The 21,468-nt window shown below is 54.7% G+C and overlaps 3 protein-coding genes across 3 annotated transcripts; 2 read left to right on the top strand and 1 right to left on the bottom strand.

Annotated features, from left to right (window-relative positions):
- Positions 1–1,592: 1,592 nt before the first annotated feature.
- LOC141568074 (uncharacterized) lies at positions 1,593–11,464 on the top strand. The gene is made up of 6 exons (XM_088789443.1): positions 1,593–2,022; positions 3,562–3,627; positions 5,176–5,314; positions 6,078–6,321; positions 10,626–10,708; positions 10,819–11,464. Exons 1-6 carry the CDS (start codon positions 1,593–1,595, stop codon positions 11,375–11,377), a joined length of 1,521 nt encoding a protein of 506 aa, XP_088645569.1. The 3' UTR covers positions 11,378–11,464.
- On the bottom strand, positions 6,584–9,252 carry NKX2-2 (NK2 homeobox 2). Its single transcript, XM_019717475.3, has 2 exons — positions 8,898–9,252; positions 6,584–7,969 (listed from the first exon to the last, which is right to left on the bottom strand). The coding sequence occupies exons 1-2, from the start codon at positions 9,154–9,156 to the stop codon at positions 7,407–7,409; spliced, it is 822 nt and encodes a 273-aa protein (XP_019573034.2). The 5' UTR covers positions 9,157–9,252; the 3' UTR covers positions 6,584–7,406.
- A 5,782-nt stretch (positions 11,465–17,246) lies between the features above and the next one.
- LOC109437949 (uncharacterized) lies at positions 17,247–21,384 on the top strand. Its single transcript, XM_088789296.1, has 3 exons — positions 17,247–17,436; positions 18,728–18,847; positions 21,094–21,384. Exons 1-3 carry the CDS (start codon positions 17,247–17,249, stop codon positions 21,192–21,194), a joined length of 411 nt encoding a protein of 136 aa, XP_088645422.1. The 3' UTR covers positions 21,195–21,384.
- Positions 21,385–21,468: the final 84 nt, after the last annotated feature.

Consider the following 21,468-nt stretch of genomic DNA (forward strand, 5'->3'; position numbering starts at 1 on the left):
TCCTCTTCTCCTGAAATAGGATAGGACACCCTGGTAAATCCCACCTCCACCTCCACCTCCTTTGTTAAGAACGCTGCCTTTTTCATATGCACAGGTGCTTAACTTCTCTGAGACTCAGCTTCCTCATTTGTTGAAGGACAGATTAGGTGTGACAATCAAATAGGAGGCTGTAGTAGGAGAAGCACCTAGCAGGTGTCTGGACATAGTGGATACTCAATAAATGGTGGTGCTGGTCACGGTCTTCAGGTGTGGGGGCTGAGGGCAGATAATTGTGGCTTTCTCTGTACTATATTATGGACAAAGGCAAAAGTACCACAGGTGAATACAAGCAGCAAGGGATGTAATCTTTTCATCAAAGTTTTCAATTTATGCCAATAAGTATTCTGGCAGGAGGAAATATTTTGGGGTGATGGGAATGTTCTATGTCTTGATTATGGTGATGATGGCTACATGGGTGTCAGCCTCAGCAACCCAAGAAAAGGGTGAAGAAAGGGGTTGGGCTGGGATGGATACCTTTTAGCCTTTTCCACCACGTTCTAGGCACCAAGTTCAAGGACAGAGAATTTTAATTGTTCTGGAATTAAGATTTAGCAATCTGAACTTCCTTTTCCGAAATAAGTGGATACTACCCGCCTACATAACACACACGACCACTACCACCACCACCACCACCACCACCACCACCACCACCACCTTAGCGCTGGTGTAACGGACACCTCACCCAGACATACTACAGGTGTACGCCAATATCCAGGACAGTGACCGATGGGGAAGTCTTTTCTTGTCCAATTGCGCCACCCGGCGGACAACTTTGGCACTGCAGACTTCCTTATCCGACCGACCTGCAGGTGTTGAAGGCAGGGGTGAGGGTGAAGCGGGGGTTGGGGCTTAAGAAAGTAAAGGGATCAACGTTCGGAGCCACTAATGCCTTCGATAGGAGGCAGTTCCAACTCGTGAATCCACGGTAAAATCAACGAAACGAGCCGGAATTGCGGGCCCTATTTTGGGGGAGTGGACACTGAGGAGTTTAATCCTTTCGGCCCCTAACTGCTGCCCCAGACCCATCCTCTCAGGAAGGCAACAAGGCGTGGGTGGAGATGAGAGACATCTACAGTCCGGTGCCCTTTCCACTCTTGGATACCCCTGCGCTCCAATCGAGGCCTCAATACAAGGTAATCTCAGCTGGTGTCGGGAGGCGTTCTCTCGCCTCTCTTGCCCAGACCCACAGCCGGGTGTTCGCGTGGCGTCTCCACCTGGTGGCCAGATGGCGCCACCGAACCGCTCGCTCGTAGCTGGGGAAAAGGCGCGACGCGGTGGAGGGCTTCCCTTTGCGCCCTTCTTCGCTGTCAGCCGCACGCGCACCTGATTGGGATTGGGGATAATAAGGAGTAGTTGAGACCCAGACTCGATGGTGGGCGAGCGGTGAGGGTCTCTTTCTCCTAGTACTCCCTTCCTTCTCCCCCCAACCAAAATCAGAATCCTTTGGCATCATTCTCTCGCTCCTTGAACCACTTGGACCCACCGCACCCTGCCAGAACTGCCCATTCCGCGTTCACCCACAGGGGCCGATCTGTGCATAAGGACCGCTTGGGATGGCGCCCTGGTGCTCCGTGGCGCCCTCCTCATGCCCAGTGGGTGCCTGGACCACAGGATGGAGAAGGATGGGGGGAAATTACAAACTAGGGAAAAGAGTGCCCGCAAGTGCAGATGGCGCCTGTCGACGCGCACTTTCCAAGCCGCCCGGGGACCCGCAGGCCGAGGGGGAGCGGGCAGCTCTCGCCGCCATCGGACTGAAAAGCTCTAATCCTGGTTCGGAGCTGCCATCTCCTTCTCTGGCCCTACACGAGGCTTCCACGAAAATGCAGCCGGGGACTTGGGGAGCAGGTCTGCCTCTTCTCGCGTCTATGCGGAGCGCGCAACCACGCGGCAGGAACGCGGAGCTCGGGCGCCTCCTGGCGGCGGCGCCGGCGCGCGGGCCACGCAGTTTCTCCAGCCCCAGGCGGTTGGTCTGCCAGACGCGGGGTACGCGCGCGGGCCTGCATTTTCACCTTGCTCGGGTGGCGGCGCTGAGGCCTATTCGTTTTTGTCAATAACGATGCCCGGGAGGAAGAAAGAAAATTAGAGCCTTTAAAACCAGGCAGGGTGGAAAGGGAGGGTGCACGGGCGCGCCAGTGTGTGTATATATGTGTGGAGGGAGGGAAGGGGGGGAGGGGAGGGGAGGGGAGTGGGGGAGGGGAGGGGAGGGGAGAGGAGAGGAGAGGAGAGGAGAGGAGAGGAGAGGAGAGGAGAGGAGAGGAGAGGAGAGGACAGAGGAGAGGAGAGGAGAGACGGGCGTTGGTGAAAGCAATAAAACTCAGACCGCTTCCTTGGAGAGATAGCGGTGGCTATAATACGCTGGGGGTATCAGGGGTTTATTTGCAGATCCTGGATAAAAGATGATATATTAACACAGTTTAGAGTGTCATTGCGCCTGGCCTCTCAGGAAGCCACAAGTACGTATTTCCTGAAATACCGGCCAATACAATATCTAATCCACACTCCACTTAAGCACGAGAGGGGAACCTCAGCATCTCACACGTTCTCGCCTGGCTTCCTAGTTCTGGGTGGGAAGACCCCACCCGGCAGGATCTGGTGCTCTTGGATGCCCCCTCTCCTGGCCTTTGTCTTCAGTCCAAGTAATCAGTGACGGGCCTTAATAAATACTGTCCTTATGCTCGGTAAATATTGGATTAGCTTTTCAATGACCAGGCTCTTGAAACGGCTGGAGAAATCCACACCAGGTCTCAATTAAGCCCCACAGTCAATAGGTAAGGAAAATAAGTGATTCCCCTGCCTGGGGTGGGGGCGTTGAGAAGAGGGTTCTTATCAAGTTATCTGAGTCTACTAAGTATGACAGTAGTACTAAATAGAAAAGGGGGTAGTGCCCAAATTTTGGACTAGCTGTAATTTCCACCATCTCTGGTTGTGCTCCTTAGTGTTGAATCACTTCGCCCAAGGGGGACATTTGTGGGTTCTCTTTTTATTTCCCCAGCGCTCAGAATGAACTTTTCGTTTATCACAAAGTTTTTGTTTGGGGGCTGATACGGTTATTGGGGGAGGGACGTGACCCAAATAATCTCCGAATGCCCTGCTCTAATTAGGACTGTTTAGGCGAGGCAAGAATGGGCAAATTCCTTGGAAGCTCTGTTCTGTGTCCCTGTTACTGAATTTTGCTAACAAGACGATTCTGCAGACAATGAGAATTAAAGAGGAAGTCCCTCTCTCCTCCAATACCGGGTGAAGGGGGAAAGTGGGGCTGCAAACGAAGTTTCTCAACTGGTTTCCGGTCGCACAGAGATGCCAGTGGGATACAGGAGCATAATTCGAATGACGGGGATAGTAACTGAGCGGGGCTGCTGGGTGGAAGTGGCCTCAGAACCGGCCGCGGAGATTGAAGCTGGGCCTAGGACAGAGCAGGCCCCTTGGCCTCTCCGAGACTTTTTTGCGGTGCGTGGAGGGGTAGCTCCGTCAGGACGCGTCGGGTGCGGGAACTAGGGGACTGGATTTTCGTCTACCCTGCAGCGGTGAAGCCCGACGGGGGGCCGAGCATCCCCCAGGCCCTGGGCACCCGGTCTTCTTCTGAGCCCGGTACAGTCCGATGGCTTCAACGCAGGGCTCCAAGTCAGGAGAAGCCTAGCTCCGTAGCATGCAAAGTGCGCTCAATGAGCCCAAACACTGAAGGCCTGAGCTCTACAGTTACAGCGGATACAGGCACAAAAGGCAAAGGGGAGGGGAGAGGGAGAGAGAGATCTCTCCATTGTGAGAGATCCAGAGATCTAGCCCTCAGTGTATCACGGGGCCTAGGCGGGGCAAGCGCCCTCTGAAGCCATCAAAGACAGGGGTTGCTTTTTTCCCCTCCTCCCCAATAGATATAGCACGAATTTTTAATGCGTCTTCCTTTCACAGACAACAATAAAGGGTTTGAAAGCCGGATACAATTTGGGTTTTGTGCGGGTCCCTCCTCGCGCTCCCTCGGCCCAGCTGGCCATATGGAATCCAGCATGGAGCCCGAGGATGACAAAGGGACCCAGTGACAGGCCCAACAAAACCCCAAGGAGACTTCTGCCTGACTCCGGGATTCACTGCCTGCGATAAGCGCGCTGAATGGTGCGGGTGGAGGGGGGGCGGGCCCCTTCTCCCTCTTCCCCACTCTCAGTCCCCTGAGACCCATTCTCTGTCCCTTTTTAATATGCACGCCTCTAACACCCTTGCTCCCAGCTCTCCCATTGTGCCGTTTTGTGCGGCCCGCTGTAGATTGGGCGAAGATAGACTGCCTAAGCGGACTCGGCGCCGGGTGCGCTCCCAGGGCGCCGGGGTTAGGGCCACACAGGTCCTCCGCGGGCGCTTTTTATTGACTCCATGGGGGCCCGAGAACAGAAAGAGGCGGGCGCCAGGCCCACCTCCTTGGTTCCTGGCCGCGCGAGCGCACACCCAGATTGCAAGCCTGCGGGCCTGGCCACCTCCCCAAACGCGCCCTCAAAGCACACACTCAGTGGAAGCCTGAGAGAATTTGGACTTTGAAAGCCGACTCTTTCCTCCCCGGAGGCTTGGAGGCTCCTATGATCAATCTTGACCCCCGGGAAGCCCTAGGGCCAGGAATGGAGTCTTGGGGCTGTGCCTCAAGCCTCCTGTCAACTCCATTCCATAAGGCTCAGAAAATCTCACCTCCCTTCCGGGTGGATTCGGGGGTTACGGGAAAGTTACGAGTGGGATGTTGAGTGGTTGGTACCAGGGCAAGTTGGACATTAGGTTATTGCAGAAGACTAAGGGGAAAATTCTTCTGGCCTTTACAAACAAAACAGCAAGAAATAAAAACCCCAAGCGTTTCCAAACTGGTGTGGGGAACAAAGGGAGACTTTTCAGCTTTTAGGAAAACCTGGATGAACCCAGAAGAACCTAGAGATGTGAAAGGACATTTAGGAGGATATTAGAAGGACTTTCAGGTCCTCAATTATCCAGGGGCGGTGCACAATGCGGGAATAACTGGTAATCACATCCCTGGGCGTGTTGCGCCGAGTGCTATTGACGCACAGATTTGGTCACACGGATAATCATGTTTGCTTTAGATATTGAATTAAACCTGATCATCAACTAGAGGGAGTGAGAAAGTCAGCTGGGACTGCTCCTTTTGCCTAGCCTCCTCGCCCCCGCCTTCCCCTCCAGCCACGAAGGTGGAGCTGGGGAAGGAACGAGAGACACAGTTTCCGAATGGGTCTGACTTTCAATACCGAGGCGTCTCAGAGCGCCCACTGAGCTCTGAACTACAGAACCCTGGGTATTTTCGGAAATCCGTCAGATAGGGGAGAAAGGCGCCCCTCCCCCCAAGTCCGCAGGGGCTCCTGAGACGCTTCCCCCCGAGGGCAAGTGTGCACCAGCATCCGCCGAAGAGATCTCTTTGCGACGAGGGTGGAATGGAATCAGTAGTCTACTAGAGAAGGACTGATGCGCCCTCCCCTGGGCGAACCCGGGGCTGTTTGCTCATTTCCCACTCCTCTCACCCCAGCCCTGGAAGCCGGGGCGCACCACCGCACCTCCAAACCCCTACTTTCTAGCAAGCAAGTCACCCAGCTCCACGCCAAAAAACTCTCCTGGGGGACCACGCGCAGCCAAATGCTAGGAGGGAAGAGGATCGAAATCAAGGAGGCTGGAAACCCAGATCTGATGGGGGCGGGAGGGAGGGGGAGCCTCTGTTAGAAGGGATTGCCACTGGCTCCCGCTCCCTGGCTCTTCCTCCCTAACTAGTCTACAGGAGGCGCAGCACCCCACTCCCCCCGCCCCCGCGCCCCGGGTCCTTCCTTATTGCCAAAGCCTCGAGGGCCTCGAAACCCTCCCCACGCCCCCAAACCCATTTCTTGGAGCGGTCTCTTAGGCCACCTCGGGTCCGCGGATTTTTAAAAGGAGGTGGGGAATAGAGAGAAGAAAGCCGACCAGTCTCAGCCTCTAGCCCTTCCCCCCGCCCTTCTTAGCGCGAGGTAAATCAAATGCAACAAAGTGAAAGTCATCGAGTGTAGTGGCTTCAACAGCTTCTCAGGCTGAAGGAGCCACTCACAGATTTGGGCGAGCGAGGGGGGCTTGCTCCCTCGCCTTTGCGTTTTCCAAAGTCATTTTGTGCTGCCAAAGTCAGGACGCCGCTGCCCGGGATTCAGACAGCGTGAGGCCAGGAGAGAGGCTCGGGAGAGGGCGGGCGACACCGGGCTTCGGGTCGACAGCTCGCAGGCCCGAGGCCAAACGCTCCCTCCCCAGCCCGGGGTCCGAGGGGCCGGACCTCGCCCTCCTGCCCAGGTGAGTCCTGTCCGGGAGCCTTTCCTGCGTCCCTGGTACCCCTGGCCGGGTCCCCGCTCCCGGCCTCGACAGGAAGCGCGGGTAAGAGAGCTGCAAGCGGCCTGGCCAGGGTTCTTGCCCAAAGCCTCGGCCCGGCGCAGGGCGACAAAGTAAGACAAACGGGAGGGCCGGGCTTTTTTTTTTTTTTTTTTTTTTTAAACACAGGATTTTTATTAAAATTCTCATTTAAAAAATCGAAAGCTTTCAGCGCCCGGCGCTCTTGGGGAACCGCACCGAACTGTGAGCTCCAAGTTCCGGGGCTCAGAACCCGGACGATGGGCAGGGGATTCGCGCCTACACATTTTTCCTTTTTCATATTTGAGAAATGTTTACACTGAACAAAATAAAAAAAGAAAATAAGAAAGCAGGGGTAACTAAACGTAAGCAAACCAAAACAAACCACAAAGAAAGGAGTTGGGCTTCGAGGGGGAACAGGCCCATCCTGAAGGTCATTTTGGCAACAATCACCACCGATATTTACAACGAAAGGCGAAATCTGCCACCAGTTGTCAGAACGTTTACATGACCATAAATATTTAGCATTTTCTTATTTTTTAAAAAAGGAGGAAAATCCTCTATATTTTTAAAGTGTTCTTCACTTGCTTTAGAAGAAGACGGTTGACAACATCGCTACTCACACAAACATATTTTACAAAATTCACAAAAGCAAGGGGAGAGGAAGGAGGATTGGTCTTTTTCTTGTTCTCAAGTGAGGACGTTAACGCTGGGACGATTTGGTGCCCCCGGGGAGAGGCGAGAAGCAAGCTGCGCAAACATTCTGTAAACAAGGCTTATAGTTCAGCCCTCTCCAAAGGTTCAAAAGGAGAGAGGGACGCGGCAGCGCTTGGTGGATGGAATCTGCCACTCCAAGGAGGCGCAGGCAACCTCCCTGCACCTCCCCAATGGAGCCGAGAGTCAACCCGACTCCATGATAATAATTATAAGAATAATAATAACCACCGTTAAGGACCAAGTCCTCTTTGCCGCCGCCGCCGCCGCCGGGATGGGGCCTGGGTCTGGGGCCGCGAGTCTCGGAGGGGCGGCGCTCACCAAGTCCACTGCTGGGCTGGGACCAGAGGGTGAGCTGTCGGGTACTGGGGGGTGCCGGCCGAGCTGTACTGGGCGTTGTACTGCATGTGCTGCAGAGACTGCGCGCTGTAAGCCGAAAAGGGAATGCCCGCCTGGAAGGTGGCGGCTGCCAGGTCCTGGGCTTTGAGCGCGTGGCACGGTTTGCCGTCCCTGACCAAAACCGGCACGGCCACCCGGCGCGGTGAGGGCAAGGGCGTCACCTCCATACCTTTCTCCGCCCGGGCGCGCTTCATCTTGTAGCGGTGGTTCTGGAACCAGATCTTGACCTGCGTGGGCGTGAGGCGGATGAGGCTGGCCAGGTGCTCACGCTCGGGCGCCGACAGGTACCGCTGCTGCCGGAAGCGCCGCTCCAGCTCATAGGTCTGAGCTTTAGAGAAGAGCACCCGCCGCTTCCGCTTCTTGCCCGCGTCCCCCCCGCTGCCCGGGGTCTCCTTGTCATTGTCCGGTGACTCATCGGCTGAGGGCTCCGGAGACTTGGAGCTCGAGTCCTGGGGCGCCGCGCCGGCCGCCAGCCCGTGCACTGCGGGAGAGAAAAGCGCATCAGGCGCCTAGAGGCCGCGCGCCGGCTGGGCCAGACACTGCGCGCTCAAATCCTCCGTGCCCCATCGGCCCTCCGCTCCCCGCAGCCCGACCCCAGGGTCTTCGCCTTGCCCCGCGCCCTGCTCCATTCTTGACGAAGCCGTCGGTGTCCCCCGGGGGAAAGAGGAGAAGCTGCAGCAGTGGGGACTCGGGGCTCGTGTTTCTAGGGGTTCGCACAGTGTGGGTGCGTATTTTGGGGGAGTGGCACTTGGAAAATACCATCGTGGGTTAAGGGCTTCGGCCCCCTTAAGCAGTTTCCTTTCTGGAGAAACGTGGGTAGATTTTTAAAAGAAAAACCCCACAATCCGGGCATTGATCGGCTCGGCCATTTAAGGCAGGTTTTTGGGGGCTTCAGTTTTTTGCTTTCGGACTTTCTCGACACCCGCTGCATTGCACAAAGCGTCCTCTAAGATCGTTCAGGGGACAGGGTGAGCTATTTATACCCGGGCCACCGGGAGCCTCCCCCACCTGTATCCGAGGCTTGCTGGCTCACTCCAGGGCTCCAGGCCAGTCCCTCCTGCCTGTCGGAATGGGGCGCGGGGTGGGGGTGGGGGTGGGAGGCTATAGCAGGAGCCATCAGTCCCGGTTGACTTCTGGAACCAGCCTTGGGAGGTATTCTCCTCCCCTATAGCTCTTAATTTTTCTTTGGAAACAAAACCATCTGAGACCATTTCCTTTTCTGGGACTAGGGGCACTTGACGAGGATAGTTTGGGCATCCTAAACAAGTGTTAAAAATCTCTAGAGGAGCAGGGTGAGGGATTCCGGGCTTCAATGGCTCCTTCCCCTTTCTCCCCCCAGCGTCCAACGTGGGCTTCGGCCACAGTAATAGAGGCAGCCACGACCAGGGCAGCGAAGTTTCGCTACTTACGGGAGTACTGGAGGCCCTCGGTGCTGGCCAGCCAGCGCGTATATGGGTTGTCGCTGCTGTCGTAGAAGGGGTTCTTCAGGGGCAGGCTCTGCACCGTGTCCAGGGCTCCCTGCCCCAGCGGCCCGGTCCTCTTGGCGGGCTCCGGCCCCTCGCTCTCCTCCTCTGGCCCTTCGGCCACCGAGCCCTCCTCATCGTTGGTGTCCGGCAGATCCAAGATGTCCTTGACCGAAAACCCCGTCTTTGTGTTGGTCAGCGACATGGCTCGGGACCCCGGAATTTATGCCGTAAAGTTGTAGCTTCACTTGGTCAAATCGTGGCGCTCCCCACTTGGGACAGGGAAGGGGTAATGGGGGGAGGGATTGGGGAGGGGAGGGGGGGTGGGCTTTAATTATTGAGATAATTATTATTTTTAAAAGAGAAATAAACTATGGGGAAGGGGGGGGGAGCCCAACTCAGCGCCTGTGTTCTCCGAAAGCACGACGAAATGGATGCAGGGAGCTGAGCAACCCGCGCGCCGGGCCTTAGTTTGTAACTCCAGGAGGGGTGCCAAGGCGGCGTCAGCTCGGGCTCCAGCAGCCGGTCGGCGCGCGGTGGCGGCTGGTGGCGAGGAAAAAATGGGCCATTGCCCGAGCGATCAGTCCATATAAGGCTGGGCTCCACTCGCGAACCTGGGGCGGGCGGGGGGAGAGGGGGAGAAAAAGAGGGAGGGAAAGAGAGAGGGAGGGAGGGGGAGCGAGTGAGGGAGTGAGAGAAGGGTGGAAAAAAAGGGGGGAGACATTAAAACGCAAAGGTTGGACACGTGTGGGCGGGTCTTGGAAGTCAAGTGGATGAAGACAGTATTTGCAGATGTGAAATTGTGGGTTTTGGGGAGCTCCGCGCTCCCAGCCAACGGCCCTCTAGAGCAAGATGAGAGGTGTAACGTGTCAATTAATTGCAAAGACGGGGCGAGCCTTTTTAAACCCAGTATTTACATACAAAGGACCACCGCGTTGCTTGCGAGTCCACACACTTGAAAGCGCCGTTTTAACAAATTGCATCTTTAAAAAAGCAGGGGAGGAGGAGGGGAAAACAAAACAGAAACCGAGAGGAGGAAAAAAAAATCCTCCTTAACATTCACCGGTTCCTACCTCCCCGCCCCCGCGCGCCCGCCCCCCAACAAGCCGGAAAATTCGCGATTTGTGGTGCCTTTGGAAAGGGGGGAGGGGGAGAAGGCTGAGCCGCGGAAATCTCTCCTTCCCATCGCTGGTGGCTCACTAAACAAGATCCGGTTCAAATGGCAAGAGCCCAACTTCTGTAAGCCTCCTAGGTCAATATTTTGGTTGAGGCTTAAGGATGAGTACTAGAAATGACAAGGCAAGTAATTGATTCTAGTTAACGCCAAAAGAGCCCAAAACCCAGGAGAGGGATCGGAAGGGGTTGGCGCGGTCACCACCAGGCAACAACCCGCCCCACCCCCCCAGCCGCCCTTTATTTGCTAAACACTTATTTATTTCCTTCACTCCATCTTCGCTTCACCCCCTCCGTTTCTTTGCAGCCGAGGACCGCGCAGTTCATTTACGGCTGTGCAGGCCTCCAGGGGAGGGGCGGTGTGTGTGTGTGGGTAACTCTAACTTTGGGTTCGGACCGCGACTTTGCCGCCTAGGGGATCCGCGGGCCGCGTTTTCCGGGTGGAGGGAAGGGCAGACGGCCCCGCAACCTTCCTGTCCTCTGTTTTGCCTTCCTCTCCAGCCCCTCCCTCTCCAGCCTCCTGCGGTGGTGGAGTCGCGGGATACCAGCGAGGAAAGAGGGCGGGGGCGCTGTCTCCAGCCTTGGTGAGGACCTGCGAAAGCCGCGGGGGAGGGGGCCGCAGGGCGGGCGGATGATGCTGCATTTTCTTCTCCTAAGCTAGTCCTTTAATTTCGTCTCCTTTTGGGCACCCCAGGGACGCGTTCCGAGGACAAGCTCCAGGCTCCCAGCTTGCCAGCCTGGAAACTGAACTTTCCTGGGACGGCACGTCCTCCTCGGCACTTCACTTCCCGCCCCTCCCTCCAGTTCCTTTTTGGGGGTTGAGGATGGGGGGAGGTTTGCTACCTGATGCTCGCCTACCCTGGAAAGAGCATCAGGAGGGTGATTTGCCTGGGGGCGGGAGGGGCAGACATGGCCGCTCGCGGGAGACGGGTCTCGGCTCCCTCTCAGCGGGTAGCCACGGCCGCCGCAGCGCGGGCCCAGCGGAGAATGCGGACACCGCGTCCTCCTCGCGCGTAGCTGCGATCACTGCCGCACCCCGGTCGCCCCACGGTTGCCAGCGCCCAGCGAGGACGCCTCGCCCCAAGCAGCTCGGCGGTTTTCTGCAGCCCTCGCTGCCTCGCCCCCAGTATGTGACGTGGGTGACAATGGCCCAGGTTAGAGCAAGCCCCTCGTCGGAGCGTCCTGGGTGGTCGGACCCCGGCAAACACAAATACAAACCGATTGCTAAGCTGCGGACAATGAGCGAAATGTAGACAAATGTCCCGCTCCCGTTGGAAGCCTTTGTCCCGGCTCGGTTTTTGCATTTATTTCAGTGGCGAAATAATACATGATTGACGCTCTCTTTCAATGTGTCCTAACTGTTTGGAATAAATCTAAGGTTGTTCCTAGTTGTCATGGCATTCAACCCTTTTCAATGGACTATCTCTTCATTCATTTCTGAATCCGTCCACAATATTAAGGAAACCCCTTCATGTCGACGCTCCCTATTCCTCTTTCTCCTTCCACTTTTTCTTTTCTCCTTTCTACCCTCCCTCTTTTTTTTCTGCAAGAATTGGAAACTGGTTTGAGTCGTGTTCCTTGAACCCATTACTTTTCGTGTCCCCCCCCCCCCAATCTCTATCTTTCTCAGCCTCCCTCTCCCTTGTCTTTCCCTGCCCCCTTCACGTGGGAGCCCTCTTCCCTGTCCAGTCGAGGAGTTGGTTCTCCAGGAGGAGGGGGGCCCAGAGTTTGGAAGAAGGGGTGGGTGGGCCTGCCCCAGCCATTGTTACTCAGCTGCTAAGTAAATAACTGGCCAGAAAAAAGTTCCTCAATCTAAGCACTGCAGCAAAGATCTTCCTATGATCCTTGCTCTTATTCCTATGTCCCAAGGGGGTGGGGTGTGTGGGTGGGTTGTCTCTTGGGGACTAGGGCAGGCTCCAGGGATGGCGAAGGGAGAGGCCAATTCTTGGGTTGGGTGGAAAATGGTCTTTTGATAAGAAACGCTCAGGAGCTCCCCCAACGCGGGCCTTTTTGCATATCTCCTGAGCCATCTTTGGGGGGAGAAGTCACCCCAAATGCCTTCCTGGAACCACCTGGTTCCATTTAGTTCCCAACTTCTTCCTCCCTTCCCCAAATACAGTGGGCCCTTCTCACTGGATCTAATCAGCACAACCACTGTCTATCAAGTCCCCCTCCCTTCCCTCTGGGGGCCTCTACGGAAGAGCACCCATTTTCCTTTGGTAATCCAGGCTCCTAGGAATTGATCCTGGAGAGGGAGTGCTGACAGTGGCGCTTTGAAAAGAAGGGCCCCAGCCCTCCTTCACTGAAGGTCAGGCTCCTCAGGGCACCTGCCCCTTGACCTCAACCAACTCTAGTTTTTCCAGCCTCAGGTCTCAAGGTCCCCTTCCAGGAGCACTGGCAGCGCCACACTTCCCCTGATCACACAGGCCATTGCCTGGGTCTCTGCTTCCCCCACCCCCCTCACTTCAGCATTTGCTGCCGTTTTTCCTTCCCTGCCTTGTAGGAGCAAGGCAGGGAGGGAGTTGGGAGCCTCTGCATTGCCTCCTGCTACCAAACTCTGCGCCCTGCCAGAACCGGTGCACTGAGTAGGTCTCTCTCCTGGGACCTCGTGAGTCCAAAATATTTTCCCCATTGCTTAGCCGCCCGTGTGATTCCCGCAACCGCTTCCAAAGTGCTGATATTTGCAATTGAAAAGGCGCAGGGAGGCCTCTGGGAGTCTTGTAATTGAAGGGGAGAAATTACGTTTGTTAGAGGAAGATCATAAAATACATGTCCCCTGGGAATAGCCTGCGGACCCTGGGACACCAGTGAGGGACCAGCTGGAGGCTGGGGGCAAGTCCGGTGCCCAAACACGCTCCAGGGTCTCCTGGATTTCCTGCGACTGGAAGAGCGGGGGCCAGACATCAAACGCATCTTTCCACACAAATTAACCAAGTGATTGTATTCCGACGACTCCGTAAGAGGTCTCCCCAGAAGCACGACAGCGGGCCTTTAGAGTCCGGGATCTCCTGTTCAGCGAGATCCCGCACACCCAGCAGGCTGAGAGAACGCGGCCCCGCGCCCCTACCCCTGCTCCAGAGTCCTCGCTATACCTACCCTGTTGGTTCTAAACGTATCAGCGTCCCCTAGCACCAGTTTCAGCTCTACTTGGATATGCTCTAGTCTGACCAACTCAGATTCCTTAATCAATTCTTTCCAGGTTCCATCTGGCAGCGAGGAGAAAATATCCTGAGTTCCATCAGGTCAGGGTTTGGGCTTTGGGCTCTTGGCCCGCGTTGGCGGAGCTCCTGAGCGCTCTGCCATAGGCCTTCTTCTGGTGCAAACTTGGGGACAAAGTTGAGAGAGGTGCTGGAAGTTTGATCACAGCATGTTCTAAGCCGAAGGGAGACAGGCTTGGCTCTCTTGGGGTGCGAACACCACGCAGAACTCCTTCCAGGGTCACCTGAGCAGCCGGAGGTCCTCTACCCCTGGTCTTTTAGCGTCGAGGCTCCAGGTTCCTTACAAATCTCTAACTCTGTATTCCTTCTTCCCTTTAGGATGGGCGCAAAAGGAGTCGCAGGCCCCGAAGGGATGTGGGGGAGGGGAGGAAGAGACTCTTTCTCGCTGAAGGCTAGAGGGAACTTCCTTTGGGAGGCATCACAGGCCGCTAAGATGCTCTTTGCTGCCCAGGGCTCCGGAGGGACTGAAGCGCAAGCGCCTGGAGAGGGCGGCGGGGTGCTGAACAATCGGCGGAGGCCCATGAGGGGAGATGAATGTACACAGGCTAAGTGGCCCCACTCCAGGACAAGTGGCCCTCCAAGTCGGCCCAGTGTTTACCTGTTTACTTTCCCAGGTAGCTCAAACACGAGCGCCTTTTTGGAGCTCCGGAGCCTGGGGGCGGCCCTGGTGCGCGGTGTGTTCCCAGCTTCTCACTTCACCACACCGCGGCTTTACGCCCCCTGTTGGGGGAGGGGTGAGGTCTAAACAGCAGCAAACAAGGCAGAAAAGATACTTTGGCAAAGTGAGGAGAGGCCCGTGCACACCCCACTACTGGGAGCCTGACTCGGTGGGCCTGTGGATGAAGGGGGCGTGCTGGGGTGGCATTGAGCTCTGCCCCCACCTCTCTACCTCGGTTCTGTGATTCAGGGCCACTTGGGAGGCACTCTGCTCACATCCTTCCCTTTTCAGGGTAGTGAAAGCTTGCTAGGTAGGTGCATCCTCCAGAGGAGTTTAGGGCAGGAAAAGTCCAAGTGTGAGGTACTTGGGGGCCAGCTCTAAAGGGAGGGGGCTGGCCTTGAGGAGCCCAAAGCTTGGGCAGCCCTAGGCAGCACCACTCGGCCGCCTCACTCACAAAAAGGCTTCCAGTCATTAAAAACACAAGGTCTTTTCCCTTTATTTGGAAACACTAATTTGTTTGATTTCATTTCATTTCTCTTTTTTTTTTTGGAATGAAAAGAAACTCCTTCCCTGGTACAGTGTGTGACTGAGCTGTCAGTCTCCCCGCCCCCCCATCCCATCTCTGATAACAGCCTTCAAGTGGATTAGTTTATTGTCTGGTTAGCGCCAAGGTGCAAGCGTTTGTCTTCATTCACTCCCGAAACAAAGCGCGTTGCACCTTCCTGCTCCAGCGAGGATTAGCGGCGTCGACACAAAGGTTTTGTCCGAGAGGGAAGGTTTATTTTATAGCGGGTTGGAGACTAGCAGCGTGGCATGCATTCGAAATCAATGGGGAAGGAAAATGTCACCCAATCTGGTCCCTGAGCCTGGCGATAAAGCGCTCACCTTTAAGATGCAAACCTCCAAAACGGCCCAAAAGGCGTCTCTGACGTCAGGTGGGGGTGCAGGCTCTGCAGGAAGCAGGGCTGTCAGCTCTGGCGTCTCGGATGAAAGAAGTCCAGGAGTGTGGCCCAGGATACCACCCCAAACGGAACCTTTCCTAACCAAAAAATTGAAAGTCAGGTTTTTCTCCGATGGGTCCAAGCACCAACTGACATCGCCTTCTGTCCCTTGGAAAAGGCAGCTGAGGTCCCTGGAAGTCCCTGCAGCCTGTGGAGCAGCAGAGTGGAGCGACTGAATTGGGGAGGCCTAAAGCCCTGTCAGTGTGCAACTTTCACGAGGCGAGACCGTGATAGGGGCTGGGCAGGAGAGACCCGCAGCCATTGGACGGATGGACCAGACAGGGCTAGTGTGAAGGGAAAGGAAATCTCAGCCCACTTTGGGCTCAAGCTGGAGGTGACTGCTTTATTTCTTTGGCCCACATTGTGGTAACCCTTAATATTGCCCTAGGAGGGGAAGAATGAGTGGGTGACTCCCAGGACAGTCCTCCCAAGTCACCAAGAAGGTGTTGGTCAGGGAAGTTTTTCAGACATAGAGACAAAGCTCTGATCTGTCTCTGGAAAAGCCCCCTTCACCTCACCCCTTCAGGAACTCTTGTGAAGCCATGGAGAGAAAAACTGATCTTGGAACCTAGAGCCTGGCGTCCCCTGTGCAATTATTTGTGGGTGCAGTACGTAGGCATCCGAGTGAGTTACCCCCCTTCTTTTTTCACGATGAAATACAAGTTTTCCCAATTATCTGTTTCAGAAGGGAAAAAAAGCAATATCTCCCGAGGACATAAATTGTAACAGAAATGAGGATTTCTCTTTCTATTAATCAGCTTCATTTTGTGGGCGTAAGACCCCGCGGACATATGTTAGGACTTTGATAAATGCACTTTAATGAGATCTTTGAAAATGCATCCAATAAAAAAAAAGGAGAGAAAAGCCGTTTAACTTTCATGGATGTTAAATTGAACACGAAATGTGGCTCCGGGCGCACTACAAAATGGAACCGGCCTCACTCCAATATTTTCTTTTAAAACGCAGCTCTAAGCCCCCCTCGGGCCAAATGAGTTATCTCAGCCAATCCATTGTCACCGGTTTATTGGGGGAACCAAACACCACGTCCCCCTTGGCGAACCCCTTTGCTTCATTCGTTCGCGCTGCTCTAATGATTAAATATGTTACAATGAGATTACGCATCATCAGTGTTGCCTTCAGGAACGTTCTTCCAGCCGTGCCCTGCCTCCCCCCATAAGGGCGATTTCAATGCAGGAGATTTGAGTTTCTCAAGGAAACATGGCGTTGAAAGCACGTTCTTATCTGAATTTACTTTTTAACACGTGACAAACTCGTTACCACAGGACTCAGGAAAAACAATCGGCCTCTCCTAACGGGTTAGAATTCAGCACTTAAAGCTGGGCCAGGCGGACTGAGGTGAAATGCAGTCATCACCGGCGCAGGGAAGCCGCGCTCTCCAGAGCCTGCGCTGAAAAGAGCTGGGGCCTGGAAGCACAGGGAACCGACCCGCGAGGGCCCTCGAGCACAGGAGGAGGCTGCGGGCGTTCCTGGGGTGCTCCCTTTCGTTTCTCCAACCTGAGCACCAGAGGTCCACAACCCTCCCCCAGACGCAACGCCCCCTTTCCACACCCAAGCACCATCAAAGTCTAGAAGGCGCGAGAGGCACGCGAAAGGTCTCTCTCTCTCTCTCTCTCTCTCTCTCTCTCTCTCTCTGTATGGAGAAGAGGGGGGCACCCCTCGGAGACCAGGACCTCAACAGACCCCGCTGAGACGCATTTCTGATCCTCTGGCGATCTCTACTGACGCAAATGAGAACTGTCTCTCTCCTGGCGCGGCCCGGGAGACACTAGCTCCTTCAAAGTCTAAGCTGGAGCTGCCTCCTCAGCGACCCCCGACAGCTGCTTTGGCCTCCGAGTCCTTCCTTATTCCCCCCCGCCTCACAGCCTCGAACCTCTTGGTCCAGTTCTGACCGGGGAGGACCCCTTTCTCTAAATTAGACGCCATCTCCAAATTACCTTCGGGACTTCTGCCTCGGCCTGAACCCCCAATCACCTGAACCCCCAATCGTGAGACCTCCACGGCGCACAGGGGGAGACTTACCCGGCGGAGGTGGGTGCCGAGCCGCCCTCTTCCTTACAGAGGCGCGGTTAGCGAAGGACCATCCGGCACCCGGCAGTGGGGAGGGGACTGGCAAAGCGCTCTGCGCGCCCGCTCCGCCTCCCTCTCTCCCGCGCTGCGGCGACAGCCCCGCCGCATTTCCAGGCGCGTCTTTATCTAGCCCTCCACCTACTGGACCCCCGCTTCCATGGGCCCCTCCCCCACCGTGCGCTCTCCGGGCGGAGCTTGTAGTAGGACTGCGGCTCTCTCCGCGCCGCGTCCCCCACTCGCCGTTCCTCTCGGCCCCTGCACCTGCCCAGCCCCTGATCCCCGGCGGTCCAGCTCCCCTCGCGGTGCCGGAAAGTCAGCGGCTGCCCGGCACCCGGCCTCAGTTGCAGGTAAAACTTTTCCTGTCCGCGGGCTCTGCGGGCCGGCCCTCTCCTCACCAAACTACCCTCGTCCCAACCCGCGGAGTCAGCGGAGGACTTCTTACGCTCAGCTTTGCCACCTGCTGCTTCCGGACTCCGCGGCTTGGGGAGGAAGCATAATCCGAGTCTCGAGAGTGAGAGGCGCTCAAGCGGTCTCGCAGGGACCCCGAACTCTGGCACAGCTTGGCGGCGACGGCGGTGCCCAGAGCGCTTTCCCGCGGCGGCGGAGGCTAGCGCGGACTGGGGCAGGAGGAGCCGGCGGTCCGCGCCTGACAGCGAAGGGCGACGCCCGGCTCCTTCGCGGCTCCGGGCCCCGCCGTGTCCCCCGCGTCCAGTAGGCCACCCGGCCACGCGCGCGAGCAGGAGGCTCACCTGGAGCACGGCTGTGCCGCGGGAACCGGGCTCCGCGAGCGCGCAGATCCCTGGCCGCTCAGTATCCCGAGCCGGGGGCGGGTTTGGGGTCGCAGGCGTTCCGGCAGTGGCGCGGCGCTGCATGCGAGCGCCCCCCTCCGGGCCTTACGGCCCCACCCTCCCTGGCTGGGCCAGGCGGACGCACAGCCCTAGCGGAGGGGGCCGCTCCCCCGCGCTGCGCGCACTCTGTTTGTTTTCCTTGCCCGACTGACGTGAGTCAAAATATTGGCCATATGTTCAGCGGTAATAAATTGGGTATGAGCGCAAACACACTTGGGCTTCTATGGCTCTTTCAGCTGCCACATGGCCGGCTTGGGGGAGGGGGAATGCCACCTTGCGTCTGCCCCGATCCCCAAATAGGCTGGTAGGTTCCCTCCCCTTAGAGACCCCCTGCGCTGGAGATCTGAGACCGAGGTCTCTCCTCTCCCTCGCGCCTCCTTTGGCCCCAGCAGTGCCTTGGACCCTGCAGCTCCTGGTGAGCTGGGTCTGGTGGTTAACAAGGTTGCCATCTATAAATTGCTCGGTCGCTAAGACGCCATAAAATCGAAGGGCCATATGTGGCACGCTATTTATGTGCGAAACCGCGTTTACACTAGATATGCCGATCCAAGGTCTATATCACGACTTCGCGGGAGGTCACAGACCTCTCTCCCTGGGCTCCAGCCTCCTCCTCCAGCACCATCTCCCCCCAGATTGAGCGGTGTTGATTTTTCTGGGAAAGGGATTCAGCTCTCCGCAGCGCAGGAAGAAAGTGATTTCAGTGCACTTGTGCCAAGGTGCCACCTGTCCAGGATTAGAAGCAGCCTCTGTGATTTATTTCTATAGCTTTTCTGTTTCCTTTCTTTCACAGGGACGGGAAGACTTTTATTTCCCAGGCGGTTGATACGCTCCATGGGACTTTGGTCTGAACAGGAAAGGTGGTATTTGGAAGCTGGAGATGATCAAGCCTGCGCGTGGGTGGGATTTGAGGGTGAGGGCCTCCTGAATTACAAGGGAGCGATATTTGGGGGCGGTCGAGGCAGAGATGGCAGTGAAACAGGTCACCTGGCTGAGGGAGGCCTGATACTACTTCTACCTCAAGCCTGATGGTGGACTCCAGTGTAATCTGTTAGGCACCTTATTTAAGTCAAATGGCAGCCAAGGTACTCAGACAGGAAGTCCTAGCGTTGGACATGAAATCCCAGCGCCTCTGTGTGCTTCAGGAAAGGGAGGTAAATACTGTGTAGTAATAGAAAACAATTGTTTCATTTTTCTCCCTCAGAATGAAGGCAGCCTCGGGACTGCATGTCCCCAAACCGGTCACCTCACACTTTACTCACATGAATTTATTAAGAGTCATTGTCGCTCCTGTGCCATTATTTTACTATTTCTTGAAGTGAACCAAATTCTCTCTGTGGTTAATAAGCACTGAACCAGCCCCCCTACCTTCCTTTTCATCTTCAAAACACCTGGGGTTCCCTGAATGACATCTTCAATCTGGCCAAGGAAAATAAGAGATGAAAAATGTTGCCCTACTGCAGGGAAAAACATAAGCATTTGACTTTGCTATTACAAGTTACCCTGGGTCTGTGTTCACTGGATAACTGTCCTTAGTTGGCAGTTAAGGGTGGAAAAATGATGCTGTTGAAAGGGGGTGGGAGAGAAGGGGAGAGTAGATATGGAGTGGGGGTGGTAAGGAGGAACCCATTCAACAGGTGCAAAAAATAACTAAAAAAATGAACCTCTTAACCTTAAATGCTGAGCACAAACAGCACCTCTCCAGGTGTACTCTCCTGGGAGTGAGCTCCCAGAAATTTTTAGTCATTGCAGAGAAATATGGGGCTACATGCAAGCCCGACGGGGTTGTTTATCCTGGAAAATTACTACTGCATTTCATCTTTTTCTCTTGGATTTCAAGTCTTTATAGTTAACAAAAAACAAAATCTAGAGTGTATTTTTGGGTTTACATCACTTCCGAGTGTAAATTCTGGGACCATCAATGAATAGCTTTTATGGGTTGAAAACATTGCTTCATGCCCAAAATTGAACAAGGAGATTTATTTGTAGGGACACCTTCACGTATATAGTCCTCATGGGAATGGGTGTCTTTGTCTAACAAATGCCCTGTGTAGTTTCCCTGCCAATATCACAGATACCTGCTAGGCAGTGAACAGAGATGCAGACAATGAGTTTAGAGAGTCTGTGTGGTGGTCTCAGGGTAGAAAACAGAGATGTGAAGCAAAGAGTACATCAAGTCAGTCTCTATATCCTTCCATATTTAGGAAACCCTGGTTTGAAAAAAGCAAAATGTGCCATGGCATCAACTAAATAATTGATAATAAAAATCCATTATAAAGGAGATGCAGTTGGGAGCAAGATAATAAATGAAGCATAATGCTTAGATATGACTCATTTTGGGCTTATATAGCAATCTGGTGCTAAACTTGATACACTTAAGTATTCTTAAACCTAGACAGATTTCATGCAGTGCCTTTTCTTAGTTCCATAGTTGCTTATGCTATTTTTACTTCAGAGACATTCCTGTCCTACCACGGGCTCAAAATTCTTGGACTTTTCACACTGGGAAAACCTTCCTCCATTAAGTTCCCCAAAGGTTTCATCAGCTGCAAGGTGCTTGTGTTGTTCCCCGCTGGGAGCAAGCAGTTCTTGGTACTTACAAGTAAGGATCAATGAAAACAAAAACTTTAGACTGCTTTGAATTAAGCTAAGATGTAATTTGCAGTGTCTTGAGAAGACTTATCCAGTGATTCCCACAAAGTTCCTCCCTCCGTACAGCTGCTTGGGCTTCCGCGTAGTCCAGTCAATCAAGGAAGGCAGGTACCTTACTTGTGCTTTACCTGGGCATCATACTTGGTGGCCAGAGTGGCTCCACGAAGGTGAGATCTGAGATGGACTTGGAGGAAAGTCAGTGCCCACCACCCCTGACAATGGGGGGGATTTAAGGAAGCTCTGTGTCTCTGCAAATATCAGAATGCCAAATGAGGTGTGGAGGAGACTCTGCAGATGGGTGATGCCCCTTCCAGTGCCCTCAACCAGTGAAAAGGTCAGCTGAGCTCATCCGATATGGAATCTTGGTCCACTTTATTTGAAAACAGACCTGCTTCTTTCCCTCCATTGCATCTCTCAGCAGAGCCAGAAGGTAGATGGCATGGTCTTATGAGGCCTGTGGTCCCCTAGATGCAGAAAATAATAACAGCTTCCTCTTGTCTCTTGCAGAGAACCGGGGTGAGAAAACACAGCAGGACACACATCATTTGGGTGAAGTGTTGGCAGCAAGCGAGAAATTCGGCAATATGTGTCAAATCTTTAAGAAGTAAAAAGCAAATGCATCTAGAGATAGAAACTAGATAGTGGTTGCTTAGGGTTGGGGTCATGGGGAGGCTGGAGAGTGATGGCTAAGGGGTGGGAGATTTCTTTTTAGGGTAATGAAAATATTCTAAACATGATTGTGCTGATGGTTGCACAACTCTATGAATATACTAAAAACCATTGAATTGTACACACTAAATTGGGTGAATTGTATAGTATGTGAATTATATCTCAATAAAGCTGTATATCTCAATAAAGAATTAAAGGCATCTCTCTTTTTCT

This window comes from Rhinolophus sinicus, chromosome 13, assembly GCF_057876585.1.
Source record: "Rhinolophus sinicus isolate RSI-liver-muscle chromosome 13, RSI-T2T, whole genome shotgun sequence".
NCBI classification, from domain to species: Eukaryota; Metazoa; Chordata; class Mammalia; order Chiroptera; family Rhinolophidae; genus Rhinolophus; species Rhinolophus sinicus.